General features: G+C 47.8%; 1 protein-coding gene across 5 annotated transcripts; it reads right to left on the bottom strand.

Annotated features, from left to right (window-relative positions):
- Positions 1-210: 210 nt before the first annotated feature.
- On the bottom strand, positions 211-12,929 carry nrg1 (neuregulin 1). Of its 5 annotated transcripts, XM_041073131.2 has the most exons (10): positions 12,498-12,929; positions 10,853-10,961; positions 9,353-10,763; positions 6,345-6,480; positions 4,470-4,528; positions 3,194-3,217; positions 1,961-2,063; positions 1,735-1,876; positions 1,562-1,659; positions 211-1,472 (listed from the first exon to the last, which is right to left on the bottom strand). In XM_041073131.2, the coding sequence occupies exons 3-10, from the start codon at positions 9,987-9,989 to the stop codon at positions 1,100-1,102; spliced, it is 1,572 nt and encodes a 523-aa protein (XP_040929065.1). In that variant the 5' UTR covers positions 9,990-10,763; positions 10,853-10,961; positions 12,498-12,929; the 3' UTR covers positions 211-1,099. The 5 variants fall into 5 exon arrangements, with proteins under 5 accessions (XP_040929065.1, XP_055369304.1, XP_055369305.1 ...); XM_055513329.1 differs by lacking the exon at positions 12,498-12,929 and having other exon boundaries at positions 9,353-10,087; positions 10,213-11,045; XM_055513330.1 differs by lacking the exon at positions 12,498-12,929 and having other exon boundaries at positions 1,961-2,060; positions 9,353-11,045.
- Between the last annotated feature and the right edge of the window lie 270 nt (positions 12,930-13,199).

Raw genomic sequence — 13,199 nt, 5'->3', positions numbered from 1 at the left:
AGTGACGATCCTCCACGTCGGACCTGATCAGGGCCCTCGTTCGGTTTGAGGCCTGCACATGGTTGTAAACAAGTGTGTCTTTGAAGCTCCCAGTGAAACGGGACACTTGATTTTAAATCAGTGTAGAACTATTCAGGTAGAAGACGTGTTTGGGTTCGAATGATGGTACCGTCACAGAGGTTACTGGGTTCAGCCATGGAGCCGCGCACGTTTGACACAACTGATTTAATACAGAAACCAGATGGTGCATTTACATGGGAGACATGGAGCCAATGGACGCTGTGTGCGGTCATAGACCTAAATGACGGCGTTCATTTTCATTTATGTGTGAAACACAGACAACGACTGGCGTAAATAAAGTCAGCCAGTGTTACTGTAAGTGAAACCACGTTCGACTAACACACGTTATCTGACATAACAGTTTTTTGGCTTCAGCTTGAAGAGGAGGCGACACATCATCATCATCATCATCATCATCTGTTAACATTATTCAAACCTTTCAGAACTCACATGCAATCAAACTGCATGTGATCATACAATACATCATAAAAATAAGTACAATAAACGTGAACTAACTGAAGATGTGGTTTTGTGGATTTTAAGCTGTTTCTTTATCTGCGTTTGTTTTATTGAGCTACATGTGACACAATGTGACACATCTACACTCACACATTTACTTTATACACATTCTTGCATTTAGGATGAAAATCGTAACATACAGGAGACTCCGAGCACAAGTGTTTGTTCTCCTGAAGAACTGCTGGTCATCATGCTAATGGGTAATGCTCCACCGCCGCAGCATCCTGACACCAGGGCTGACACGGAACCTGCAGGTCGTCTGAAGCATCAGTCCAGGCTTCAGCCGTGAAGCCCCTGAAAAGAGAGGAGACGCTCCACGTGTGATGTCAGGGGGCAATGGTAGAACCTGCTGCACATCCTTAAGCTGAAACAAAGGCACCGCTGAGCCTGGGAATCATTGCTGCATACTAGAGTATGGCACTTTACATGTACACACGCTGCCTGTGTCTTATAAAGCTCTTTATTCACTACATCACTAAAATAATGCATCTTAAAGTCATTGGTAGAAAACGAAGCGTGGTTAGTGAAGGCCTTGTGGCTGTTTGCTGTCTGGACGGGCCGGCGCCGCCTTAGTCCTTCTGCCCTTCAGCAGCAGGACGGTGCTGCTCTGTTCACTGTCGCTTCCCAACACGCTGTCGCAGCTGGAGCAGCCGTTCCGCTCCGCGGTGCCGGGGAGCGGGCTGGGAGGGGAGCTGTGGGCCACGTGGCCGTGGTTGTAGTGGGCGGACATCCTCCTGTCTGGACCCTGGGTGGAGGCGCGTTTGGACAGGAGCAGGGGAGCGGCTTCTCCCCCGCAGGGACTCACCGACGCCGCCAGGCTGGACAGGGGGGCGGACGCCTCGGACGGGGGAGACGCTGGAGTCAAAGGAGAGGCCTGACACGCAGGGTGGAGCCTGCAGCGCAGAGGGAGCATGCTCAGAGTCAAGCACCGCAGAAACCTGTGTGACATCGGGGTCAAAGTGACTACAGAGACGTTCTGCACCTTTGGCTGGAGCTGTGGGGAAGTGCTGGCGGCTCGTTGCCAGATGTGGTCGCCTCTGTCTCCTCCTCGGCCGCAGGCTGGACGACCTTCCCGTTACACTGAAAGGAGCAGAGTGACAATGACTGGAGATGTCTGATGCTTTTGTGTGATATAAGCAGGAGGCAGCAAACTACATTGTTAAGTTGCAGGTCTTGAAGAGCCAAGTTAGAGACGGGCCGAGCTCTGGCCGGGTTGTGTCCGGCGCCGGTGTTAGTCTTCTGCCTCTGACTCTTCAGCCTCTGCCGCAGACGGTCGTGGAGCGTCTTCCTCTGCTTCCTGTTTAATTAGACACACGTCATGATGCCGTCACAGTCTGCAGCAGCGTCACAGAAGCCCGGCACGTGAGGGTACGTTAGTTACTTGGTTTTGCAGTAGGCGACCACACACATGATCCCAACCACCAGCAGAGCGATGCAGATCCCTGTGATGGTTAAAATACGCTTCTGATACAGCTCCTCAGCTTCTGAAAAACAGGACAGGACACTCTCAGAACCAACCGGGTCATTGAATCGCCTCATTCTGTGAGTCTGGGTTCTCTGTCAAGTTGTGTTTGCATGTTCACATCCCAGATCACTGACCCATCACGTGTGTAGGATGTGTTAATGCTGCTGCCTGTTGAACATCAGCAGGTTCTCTCTGCAGCTAATTAAGACCAGCATGTGTTTTTGAAATATATATAAAATATAATATGATCATGCTTCTCTTTCAGAGCTGCTCTACTGGTTCTAGAGGATCTACTTGTAGAATTGGAAACCAGCTTCAGGTCCAGTTCTACGTTAAGACCAGGATTAGAACCTTGCTTTTAGGTAGAGAAGCTTCAGGTCACTATGAACTATCTGAAGCTGCTACAGACTCAGATGATGGATGTCCTTTATATACAAAATGAAAAAGAAATCTGATCTGGTAGCTCCATGGGTAGAGCGTCAGCCTGGAAAGCGAAAGGTTGCCAGTTTGATCCCACTGAATGTCCTTGAGCAAGCTTCTCATGGGCACTGCCACCCCACTCTAAATGCCTTTTCCTTCTTTTTTACCCTCTCTCCCCGACTAGTAAGGGTAGATGTTCGTCCACCCTGATCCTGGTTCTGCTGGATCTACCAGGGTTTTTCCTCTCCACTGCTGATTAGTGCAGTATTACAGAATTAAACTTTGCAGCATGTCTCAAGATGAATTCTGTTGTGAATTGGTGCCATAGAATTACCGTAAATAACATTAACACATTTTAGACTGAATGAAAGCAGCTAATGTGTGATGACAAGGAGCTTCTTAGAGACGAGAAGACACAAGGAGCAGTCGGGAGCATACACAGCGTCCGGTGGAGGTGGAAACAGGAAGCAGATGGCAGAAGGTGGAGAGTGATGCAGCCTAAGTTTCATGCTGAGCACTGGATGCAATAGAAGATGCAGGAAAGGGAAGAGCTGAAGGTATGTGGACATACAGCGTCAGTGTCTGATGAGTCAGCAGCTTTTCTACTGCCGGCCTCAATGGAACATTTGACACTAGAGCCGTGACTGAATACACTGTCAGGCTGTATGACCCCTTCACCAGTGGAGGGTTAGAGCATCTGCCAAACTAAGAGGAAGGAACAATTCATACCCATAAATTCAATCCCAAGACGTTCTGAGTGCAGAAAGTGGCAAAAACAGAAATTGGATGTTTTAGATGAGGTCATATTTAAACTTCCAGATGTTTGTAAATGAATAATCGATAACAAGAATGACGTCACCTCTCATGTGTAAATGCCAGTCAGTTATGTCCATCAGGCCTAAACCTGGAGGCTGATGAGTTCAACATCACCATCACTGTGTTTGTCTATGCTCTGAAATGTATGAGCCTATGAGCCTGTCCAACACAGGAGCAGTGGACTCAGGGACTTTGGTTTGTCGGCCTCTGGTTTACATGTTTAAACACATTATGTGTTACGCTCTCCTGCTCTGGATCGCTCCATCGTTCCACCTCTAAATGAAAACAGGCCCCAGTTGACTCGACTTGACCAACACTCATGATATAATCATACGCTTCACAGCTGTGTCAGCACGTCTGTCGGTACCAACCGTCCAGCGCTTCGTCTGGTTCTGCTGCAGCGTCGCTGATGCCATAATGCTACTCTGGGGTTTGGTGGGTTTTAACATTTCTTCTTGTTCTTGTTCTTCTTGTTTTTGTTCTTGTTCTTCTTATTCTTATTTTCCTTGTTCTTGTTCTTGTTCTTGTTCTTGTTCTTGTTCTTGTTCTTGTTCTTCTTCTTCTTCTTGTTCTTCTTCTTCTTCTTGTTGTTCTTGTTGTTGTTCTTGTTGTTGTTGTTCTTCTTCTTTTTCTTCTTCTTCTTCTTCTTCTTCTTCTTCTTCCTCTTCTTCTTCTTCTTCTTCTTCTCCATCTTTCAGCCTCTCTATGCTGAGCTGCTCTAGGATGTTGCAGATGTTCCCTAAGGGGATTCATGTGAGTCTGTCGGCCTCTAGTGGCTGAATGTTTTTGATTCCCTGGTTCTGCCAGTCTGTGCATCTTATAGACTCAGTTCTACATAGTTAATATAGCGGCAATTCACAACAAACGTCATCTGAAAAGTATGGCACCTAATGACCATACAGATCTACAGGTTTATATAGAACACAAAATGACTCCAGCAGAAGAAGAATGCAGCAGAACCAGGGTCAGTGTGAGCAAACATGGGACAGAGGAGACCAGGGGACACGAGGGGTGGGTGGAGCAGCAGCGCCTCCCCTGGCATCAAGCTTCAGACACATTATAAAAGGTAATAAAGACCAGAGGTTCTGTGTCCCACTGCTGGTTTTCTAGATAGTGTGTACTGGTCTGGTCTGTATGTGTGACATGCTTGCAGCCTCACAGAGAATAAGGCAGGAGAAGGCAGACGTACTGTAAAAGCTGGCCATCACATAGCTTTGGCAGCGATCACCAGTAAATTCATTTGGACACCTGAAAAGAGACGAGAGGAGACGCGTTAGTGAGGGAGCAGAGCGGAGCCCACAGCATCATCACTGGTGTTTAGCTTCCTGAAATCTCTTCTCTGTGGCTCTAATCGACTTTCATGATTTGCATGTACAGCTCATCACGGTGGAGTAGATGCATGGGCTCGGAAACTGAGCTAGGTCATCAACTCAAAGAACCCAACATCCTCAGTCAGCAGATCTGGTACAGGGCAAAGCAGTTTAAGGCTATGAGCAGCATGGATGGGATGTGATGGGATGAGGAGTACATGCAAAGTCCCGTTCACGGCTTAGCACAGTCTCATTTAGAGGATCTTTAGCGCTTAGCTTGTGCGATTTCCACCACAGGAAACAGAAGAATCACGGTTTAAAACATGAGGGTGAAACACCAGTAATGACATGTGGGACTGAGAGTCATGATCACATACGTTTTGGGTCTGTCTTAAGCACAGCTCGCTCACATCGGTGCCCCGTGAATCCGGCCAAGCACCTGGTTGAAGAGAGAGAGACAGCACTGACGAGTTGAACACACACGGACACGGCAGCAACAAGGCCAATCAGCGACCCGGCAGCTGGGACCAGGACCCCACACTGGGCCATGCTGGAACCAGACCGTCTCATGGTGGTGCCACGTTTCATTACAGACCCACACACCTGTTTTTGGCAGTGGTGAGTTACTCTCACTGTTATAAGATGATGCTGGTGCTGTGAACTGGCCTGTGCTTTATAGTGCCTTCACCTGGACCACGTTTCCACCCCTGATGTCATTCTCTGCTTTGCTGTTTAGCCTGGAGCAGCTCTGACTGCGTTTATGCCACTCTCTCTGCTGAGTCACTTCCCTTCTCTCTCTGACCTTGAAGTCCTGTGTCCTCCTCTGTCTCGGTGATATATAAATACACTGAAATCGATGCCTGCGTGGACTCATTTCTGAGGCCAAACCGGCGCTGGCACAGACAGTAACTCAGCTCACCGCGTTCAGATGTGTTAGGGCTCAGATTTGACCATATATCTGTGATCCATTAGTGCAGCCTGTTGTCCGTCTGCTTTTCCATGGGCTATGACTTAACAGGCTTGAAGGGCGACAGATGTTGGCTGCCGGCTGTGACACCGATGCCTTGTTCGTCACGACTCGGGGAAGGATGGAGCGAGAGATGACCTTCAGCGCAGCAGTAATGGTCTGTCGTCAGCGCCTCCTCCAGGGGCCGCTCCCTGTGAGCGAGGATGAGGAGGATCCTACACTGACTCCTGCTTCTTCCTCTCTGACGAGGTGTCTGACGCTCCACAAACGTAGCTGTCACACAGGTTCTCTCTCTTGTGTTAGTTTCTAAATAAAAGCGTGTGTTAGCATTTTGCTCTGTCAGACCCTTTCAGTCTTTGATGTTCTTCTTTATTTTATTGTGTCTTTAATTTCATTCATTATAATTTTTTTCTGCTTCTTTCATTTTTTGTTGTCAACTTTCTCTCTTCATCAGCTTTTAATCCTATTTAGTCATTCTTAACTTGGTTCAGTCACGTTTTACATGATGATCTATTGCTTCTTGCATCTCAGTAGTTGTAACAACAGAACATCTGTTGCACAGTAACTACGTATGTACGGCTCTGCTTGTTCTAGTGAAAAGATAATTTCAGTTACAATCAAGAACTAAACACCACTGGTCTCAAATTTAAAGTCATCACATCTTCTTAGAGTCATCTTACACTTTGTTTCTCCAAACTCCTCATTTTGAATAATATTTCTTTTAGCTTTGAGTGTCTTTAGCTGCAGCGGTTTAGTGTGGTGGCACCATGTTGGTCTGGTTTTGTACCTGCAGAGGAACTTTGTGCTGCCCGGCATGATTTCAAGGGTGAAGCACTCTCCTCCATTCACGCAGTAGTTCTTCTGTTTGTCGCTGCAGGGGGTCACGTGACTGGTCTTGGCTGAGGTGGTGGAGCTGGTGGTGGCTGCGGAGGAACAAAACAGGGACAGAAACTGTAGCAGGAGACTTTACCAATATACAGTATTAACCCACACTGTACCAAAGACTAGAGTCACAGGCCAAAAATAAAAACACAAAGTCTGAAAGTCTGTTAAACGCACGTTAGTCTGACTTGAAAACAAGGACAAGGAAAATGAACATAGTTCTTTAAGTCAGAGTTTAAATCCATCATAGCAGAAACATCTGTCCTGGTCCTCTTAGATCTTACTGCTGCATTTCATACAATAGATCACAACATTCTATTACAGAGACTGGAACAAGAACAGCACTGGGATGGTTTAAATCTGATTGGTTCAACAGATTCCAGTTTGTTCATGTTAATGTTAAAATAAAAATGATGTTCTGCAGGAGTTCCGCAGGGTTCTGTGCTTGGTCCAGTCCTGTTCAGTCAAAACATGTCTTCTCTAGGTGATATTATTAGGAAACACATAAATGTTCATTACTATGCAGATGACACTCAGTTTATTCTATGTTACATATGAAACTAATCAGTCAAACTTGTTTAAAACCATCAAATCCTGTAACTTCCCTACTAAATTCAGTATTTTGAGAGGCCACAACATTGACTTAGGTAGACAAATGACAGATACTTTACAAAGGTTGTTACTGTGAATGACATGATGCTGCTTCAGGTTCAGGAACCTTGATGTCGTCTTTGACCTGCATCTCTCTTTTATATCATATGTTACATCTCTAGAACCTCCTACTTTCACTTGAACATCCCTAAACCAATAGCCTCCTCTGTAATAGTGCTGCTGAACCATGACTCCACCATTAGTTCCCTCCAGGCTGGACCACTGGAACTTCCTACTCACAGTTTGAGTCTGAGTCAGAGTCTGACTGGACTCTGAAACAAAGATCACATTTCTCCTCCATCAGCTTTTCTGCATCTCCTCCTTTCAAAGCCCCTAATGATCAGTTCCATCTTGTTCTAGACCTCATACAGTAACTCCTCATGCTTCTCTCTCAGAGTTGATCTACTGGTGGTTCTACGGGTTCTACATGTAGGATGGAGGAAGAGCCTCTACCGAGCTCCCGTGGATCCAGGTTCAGGTCAGTTCCTACTTCAAGACCAGGCTTAGAATCTGACTTTAGGTAAAGCTGGGAGTTAATGATTTGATATGATTCTGATTCTGATTCTGATTACTAGGCGTAGCATCAACAAAACAAGTTTAATCAGGATGTGAACTTCATCCATGTCTTCACATCAAAACCAAATAAAGACATAAAGGTATGATGACGTTAAAAGACAAATTGATTTCCACTGCTTCACCTGCTCACATGAGCCCTTTGTCTCACAGGTGAGTAAGAACCATTAACAGAGCAGCAGTGAGCCTCTAGGTACTGGTGCCATTTCTGGAGGAGTTTGGTTATTCATTCATACTCAGATGGACTTGATGTCAGACACACTGGTCTGTGCTGGAGACTAGCCATCAGGGGCCTTCATGCCTCTGCTCTGTGGCTGAGCTTGGTTGTCGTCTGCTGCAGTGGATTTTGTATCTGTCAAGTGCTGTCAAGGGCAAACTGTGATGCAATGCACCAGAAAAAGTATCCATCTGCATGACAGACTGGAGTCACAGCCGGTAAAAGGTTTGGAAAAACTGGGCTAGCATCTACACTGTGGTGTAGCTGTTAGCTCTGAACGACCTGGGTTCGATTCCCAAACACAGGAACATGCCTGTGGGCGAGACCTGGACCCCAGTCACAAATGAGACTGGACCCAGCACGTTCAGCACCAGTACTAGTAGCAGCACAGCTGCTTGGATTCGAATGCACGTGAAGCACGTTCATTCACAGACAAGCTGCAGCCTGCTGACGAGTGGGTGAAAGGAATGAACAACAAGGAGTCAACCAACTGCAACAGACTCAGCTGCTACTGGAGTACTTTATTCTTTTGTGTATTCTATTATTGTATCAAATGATCCACTAACTCTAAGTTCTCAGAGGCAACTACTGTTTTTGTGTGTAATTGTGACTAACGTGTATTTATCCATGTGCTACGTTGTGACTAGATGAAGCAGCAGCTTGTGATCTTTACATGAAGGACCTGCAGCAGAAACTTTGGCCGTAACCAAACCTTGATTTAGTTTGAGTCTCTTGTAGACTGACAGGTTGCTGGTCTCACTGTTCCCTCGTCTATCTGAGCACTGGACACAGGCCCGAGCTGGAACCCAGCCATCAGCATCACCAGTGTGAGGTGACTGTGGATGTCATCAGGCTAAACACGTGTGCGCAGTGAATCCCCACCAGCAAACACAGCTACTGGACCTGGCTGCAGCCTTCACTATTGTTCTGGTCCTAGTCGCCGCCCCTCCGCCATCCGCTCCTATTAGCTAACCCAGATACAACCTCATAAATCACCCAGCGCTGTGACTACAGCTGAGACGCGGCGGTGAGACTCCGGCAGACAGACAGTTGTTTTTCCCCTGCGGCAGTGAGATGGAGAGGGCATCAATTAGCCCGGAGCAGCTCTGACCTTGAGATGAGGCAGTCAGACAACAGGAAGTCTCCCTGTACCACGGTTTGTCATGCATCATTTATTGATTTTCACATTTTCAAATGACTGGAAATGTGCAGCCACACAGTTTAGGGACCTTCCCTAATGACAGCCATTACTGAGTGGTCTAATTGAAGAGGGTATTAATACTTAAAGGAGAAGTGTATTCACACTTGGTGCAGCCTGAGGAGGCGCCTGCACCCGTCGTCAGGCTGAGTCATGGGCCTCTGCTGTCTGCAAGTCACAACGTGCACAAAGGAAGCTTCCTCTCAGTCCACACAACAACAACCGGCACAAAAGCAGCGAAATCTGTTAGTTAATGAAAACGTCGGTTACTTACAGACGGTGGGAACGGGGATGTCATTGGACTCCTGTGTGGTCTGAGGTCTGGGAGTCTGCTTGGGGCCGGTGGGGCGCTCTGCGTTGTATTTGAGCGTCACAGAGGGATCAGGCAGAGTCGCTCCAGGGGATTCGGACCCGCGTGGCCTCTGCGTTGCGTCCTCAGGATGTCCGGCGGTGGACACGGGCAGGCCCTGCGTCGGGTCAGCTATAATGACGGGATCCTGTCCGATGGGTTTAGGGTCTAAGTGTGTGGGCGGCTCATACTCAAAGATCCTATCCACAAACACCCATTTGAGGCCAGCCGTGCAGAGGGCCAGGCTCAGCAGACAGGCCAGGATGGGCAGAATGCAGATTTTCTCAGAGTGCAGGCAGCTGCTAATGTGCTCCATCTCTATGCACACGCAGCAGGTCCCTGGCAGGGCCACAATTCCCAAAGCCCCCAGATGCTCCCCATCGCCCGCAGCACTTCCCTCTGCAGCTCCTTCTGCACCCTCCTCCCCGCTCTCAGCTGCCGCCTCGGCCTCCTCCGGTTTCTCCTCGGGGACTTGTCCGGTATCAACGGCGGAGCAGGTGGGGGAGGTCGATCCAGGAGTCGCAGCCGGCCCCGCGGAGAGGTCGTCCATTCCCTCTGTCATCGTGTCCAGTTGCTGGAGCTCTGTACAGACACCTCGCCTATTAACTGGCCCGTGGCAGCGTGCCACCAGTCTCCTTGACTAGGTTCTCCATCATGAGGCTGCAGGGCAGAGAAGTAACGATGCTCTTCAGAGTGAGTCGAACTCTGGTGACGGCCTGGGAGGACGTGGAGGCTAAATCTGGAGCCGCACTCTTCTCAACGACGGAAGCCTGGCGCTCACTCACCTGAGCCATGGAGCAGAAGAAAGGATGCGGACGCGACGGGCTGGCTGCAGAGGACGGGCCGGCCGGCACTGCAGTGGCAGGACGGGCATGCTGCCTCGCCTGTGGAGCTCCGAACTAGCCGAACGGCTGAATCATCAGGGAGCGGCAGGTGCAGCAGCAGAAACCGATGAGTAAAGAGAATTAAAGGGCGAAGGAGGCAGGGTGGGGGCTGCAGCAGCACGGAGCAGGAGGCGCGGGACACTCCCCTCTGCCTCTCTCTCCTCCTCTCCCAGTGTCGAGCAGGGCAGCCTGCCTCTTCCTGTCTGCTGCTGTGTGCGGGCTGCTCCCAGTCCCAGCGCACTGCATCCAGCTAAGCAAGTTTCTACTTGATCCAATTAGAGCGAGTCAGCAAATCACAGGCGGCGCGCGGCCGAGGACCGGCCCTCCAGGACCACTCCCCGTCCTCTGTGATCCGACAGGGTGTGTTTTTGTCAAGGGGATGGAGCCGAGGAAGCAGACGAACGATCCGCCCCGAGGGGACGCAGCCATTGTTTTCTACTCCTCTCAAGTATCTGCATTCATTAACACAGTGATGCTCAAACACACAGATTAACCAACGTATGAATAATATTAAATATTAAAGCAAAGATTAACGACGTACTCCAAAAGCCACTAATTGTTGCCGGAGGCAGTGTGACCCAGTGTGCGTTAGTGATGACTAACAGACCGTCCCCAGCCCCCAACGGGCCGACATCTGGAGGAGTCAGGCCCTAAATAAGATGAAGACAGTGGCAAAGGTCAGGTCACCACCACATCCACTGACACCGCTGTCACCCCTCCTCCTCAGACTGAACTAATACCATTAATGGGATCTGTGGGAGAGGACTTCCTGCCAGGCCTGAATTAGGGAGCTCCGTATTGATTGGCTTCTCAGCAGTTTCACTGTCCTCACGTGGAGCTTGAAGAAATGAATGAGCGTAACAATGAATGAATAGCATTCATCTGGCTTGAATCTCCCGTGTTGGCGGTAGTTTGCAGTGCTTCCCCTCAGTATGACGCCGCCACCACTGGGCTTCGTGAAGCCGACAGGCAACAGACAGCTGGACAGAATCAGCCTCACCTGTGAAACCCCCTGTGGTGGCCTCTAGTGAACCTGTTTAATTTCATTAACACCAAACCACCTGCTACTTACTGGCCAGATCAATATCCCAGAGATGTAATTGATTTGATGCTCTGGACACAGAGAGGAACTTATTCCTTATGTGATTAAAGACAGAGGAAGTAACACATAGTAGGAAATGCAGAATCTTTGCCTGATCTCATCATATTTTACCTCCACAGGAACAACGTGTATAAGGATTTACAGTGAGTCAGAGCATAGAAGCTAAGGTGAACGTCTACATGCAGCGTTACTGTTCTTGCTCTTGTCTCTAACGATTCACGTTACACATGACAAACATCCGCATTGGGTCATACAACTGTTAATGAATCAGTCAAACATCCAGCAAGTTTAAAAGACATAAAGGTCTGAAGGTTTAATAACATCCTTCTACTAAAGTCAGGCCCAAAACCTCCAGAGATGCAGTATGTCACAGTATCTGATCAGATGCTCTGGATGACAGACTTTAGGTTTTATTGTAAACATTCTTATCTGTGACTGACATAAGCTTTATCATACCTTTCACCTGAGCTTTGTAGCCAAACCTAGGAGGGCAGCATCCTGATCCCTTCCTCCCTCATCTCCCATCTCTCCACTGAGGCATATCATTTTGTTTCTGGTGTGAAAGGTTATTCTTTAGGATTCCTCCCTCCATCCTTCAATGGAGTGTGGCGGAGCTTCATTTGCCTTTCACACCTTCTCCCCATCTCCTTGTAAAACCATACATTTTGTTCACAGTTACCCTTATTGGTAAGGGATTCTAAAGATGTGATGTGTGCTTTAATTGGTTGCCTTTTGACATGCTTTTAATTCCAAACTAGGCTTTTTAGCTACTAAACAGTAATGGGTTTATGTCAGCTGCTTTCAGACTCCTCTGAATAGATGATTCCTCCAGTGGAAGTTGGTCATATGAATCCCTTGACCTTCAAAGTGTTGTCCTGAGGTTCAGCTAATGAGCTGCCTTGTTTTTGTTTCTCTCCTCATACCTAGCTGGCCACGCCCCTCGACTGTTAGCCCCCTCCCACCGGTTGCCACCTCTTTTAGTATTATTATGTATACACATACTGTAACGACCCTTTGTCTGGTAGATTTCGTCCGTTTAAATAAAAACATAGCATAAACAATAGCAAGCAAAAAATACACTGACCTTAAGGAGGGAGACAAGTAATAACATGCACAGCATGATATCTAGTATCTGATAGTCCCTGACTGGAGCGTGCAACAGGAGATGGAACCTCCACGTGTGCTGAACAAAAGGCAAAAGAAGTAAAAGCAGCAATGAGTCAATGAGATTTGAACAGTAAAAGCACAACGACCATGAGCTAAAAGAGACCACAGAAACAAACAAGCACCACAGCATCAACAAGTGCTCCTAAAGTCTGCTGGCTGATCCATCCCATGCAGTTCTTGTTTCCCTCGATCAGCTGGTCTTTTGACAGAGTTATGGTCAGCCATCTTTTAGAAGTGGAAGTTCATGGATGACATGCACAAAGCATGCGAGTGTCATTACCACAACAAAGGATGACAGGCAGACAGGCATGACCCAGTACATGCAAGGATCAAAGTCTTTGTGCTGGGTGAACCTCACCATCAATTTTACTGCATATCTTAAGTACCAGTATACAAGTTTAACATATGTGGTAGTTAATGATGTGATCTGATCATGATCCTACAATATTATTATGGACAAGGGTTCAGACTCTAGTTTTTACTGGACGACATAGTAATGAGGAGAATTTACAGTTTCTGGGTTTCTGTCCACAGGAGCCTGATGATTCTGCTGAGTGACGCCATCCGTGTATTTTACAGCATATGCTCAATGTCTACGTGAACATCGTAAGTGGCTTCA

The sequence above is a fragment of the Betta splendens genome, chromosome 12 (assembly GCF_900634795.4).
Source record: "Betta splendens chromosome 12, fBetSpl5.4, whole genome shotgun sequence".
NCBI lineage: Eukaryota > Metazoa > Chordata > Actinopteri > Anabantiformes > Osphronemidae > Betta > Betta splendens.
This window is presented reverse-complemented; position numbering and strand designations above follow the sequence as displayed.

Coding starts and splice junctions, on each gene's coding strand:
- nrg1 (XM_041073131.2), bottom strand. CDS start 9,989: ATGACAGAGGGAATGGACGACCTCTCCGCGGGGCCGGCTGCGACTCCT. Junction 6,481..9,352: donor CATCCCCGTTCCCACCGTCT/GTAAGTAACCGA, acceptor GTTCCTCCGCAG/CCACCACCAGCTCCACCACC. Junction 1,473..1,561: donor CCCCACAGCTCCAGCCAAAG/GTGCAGAACGTC, acceptor TCTGCGCTGCAG/GCTCCACCCTGCGTGTCAGG.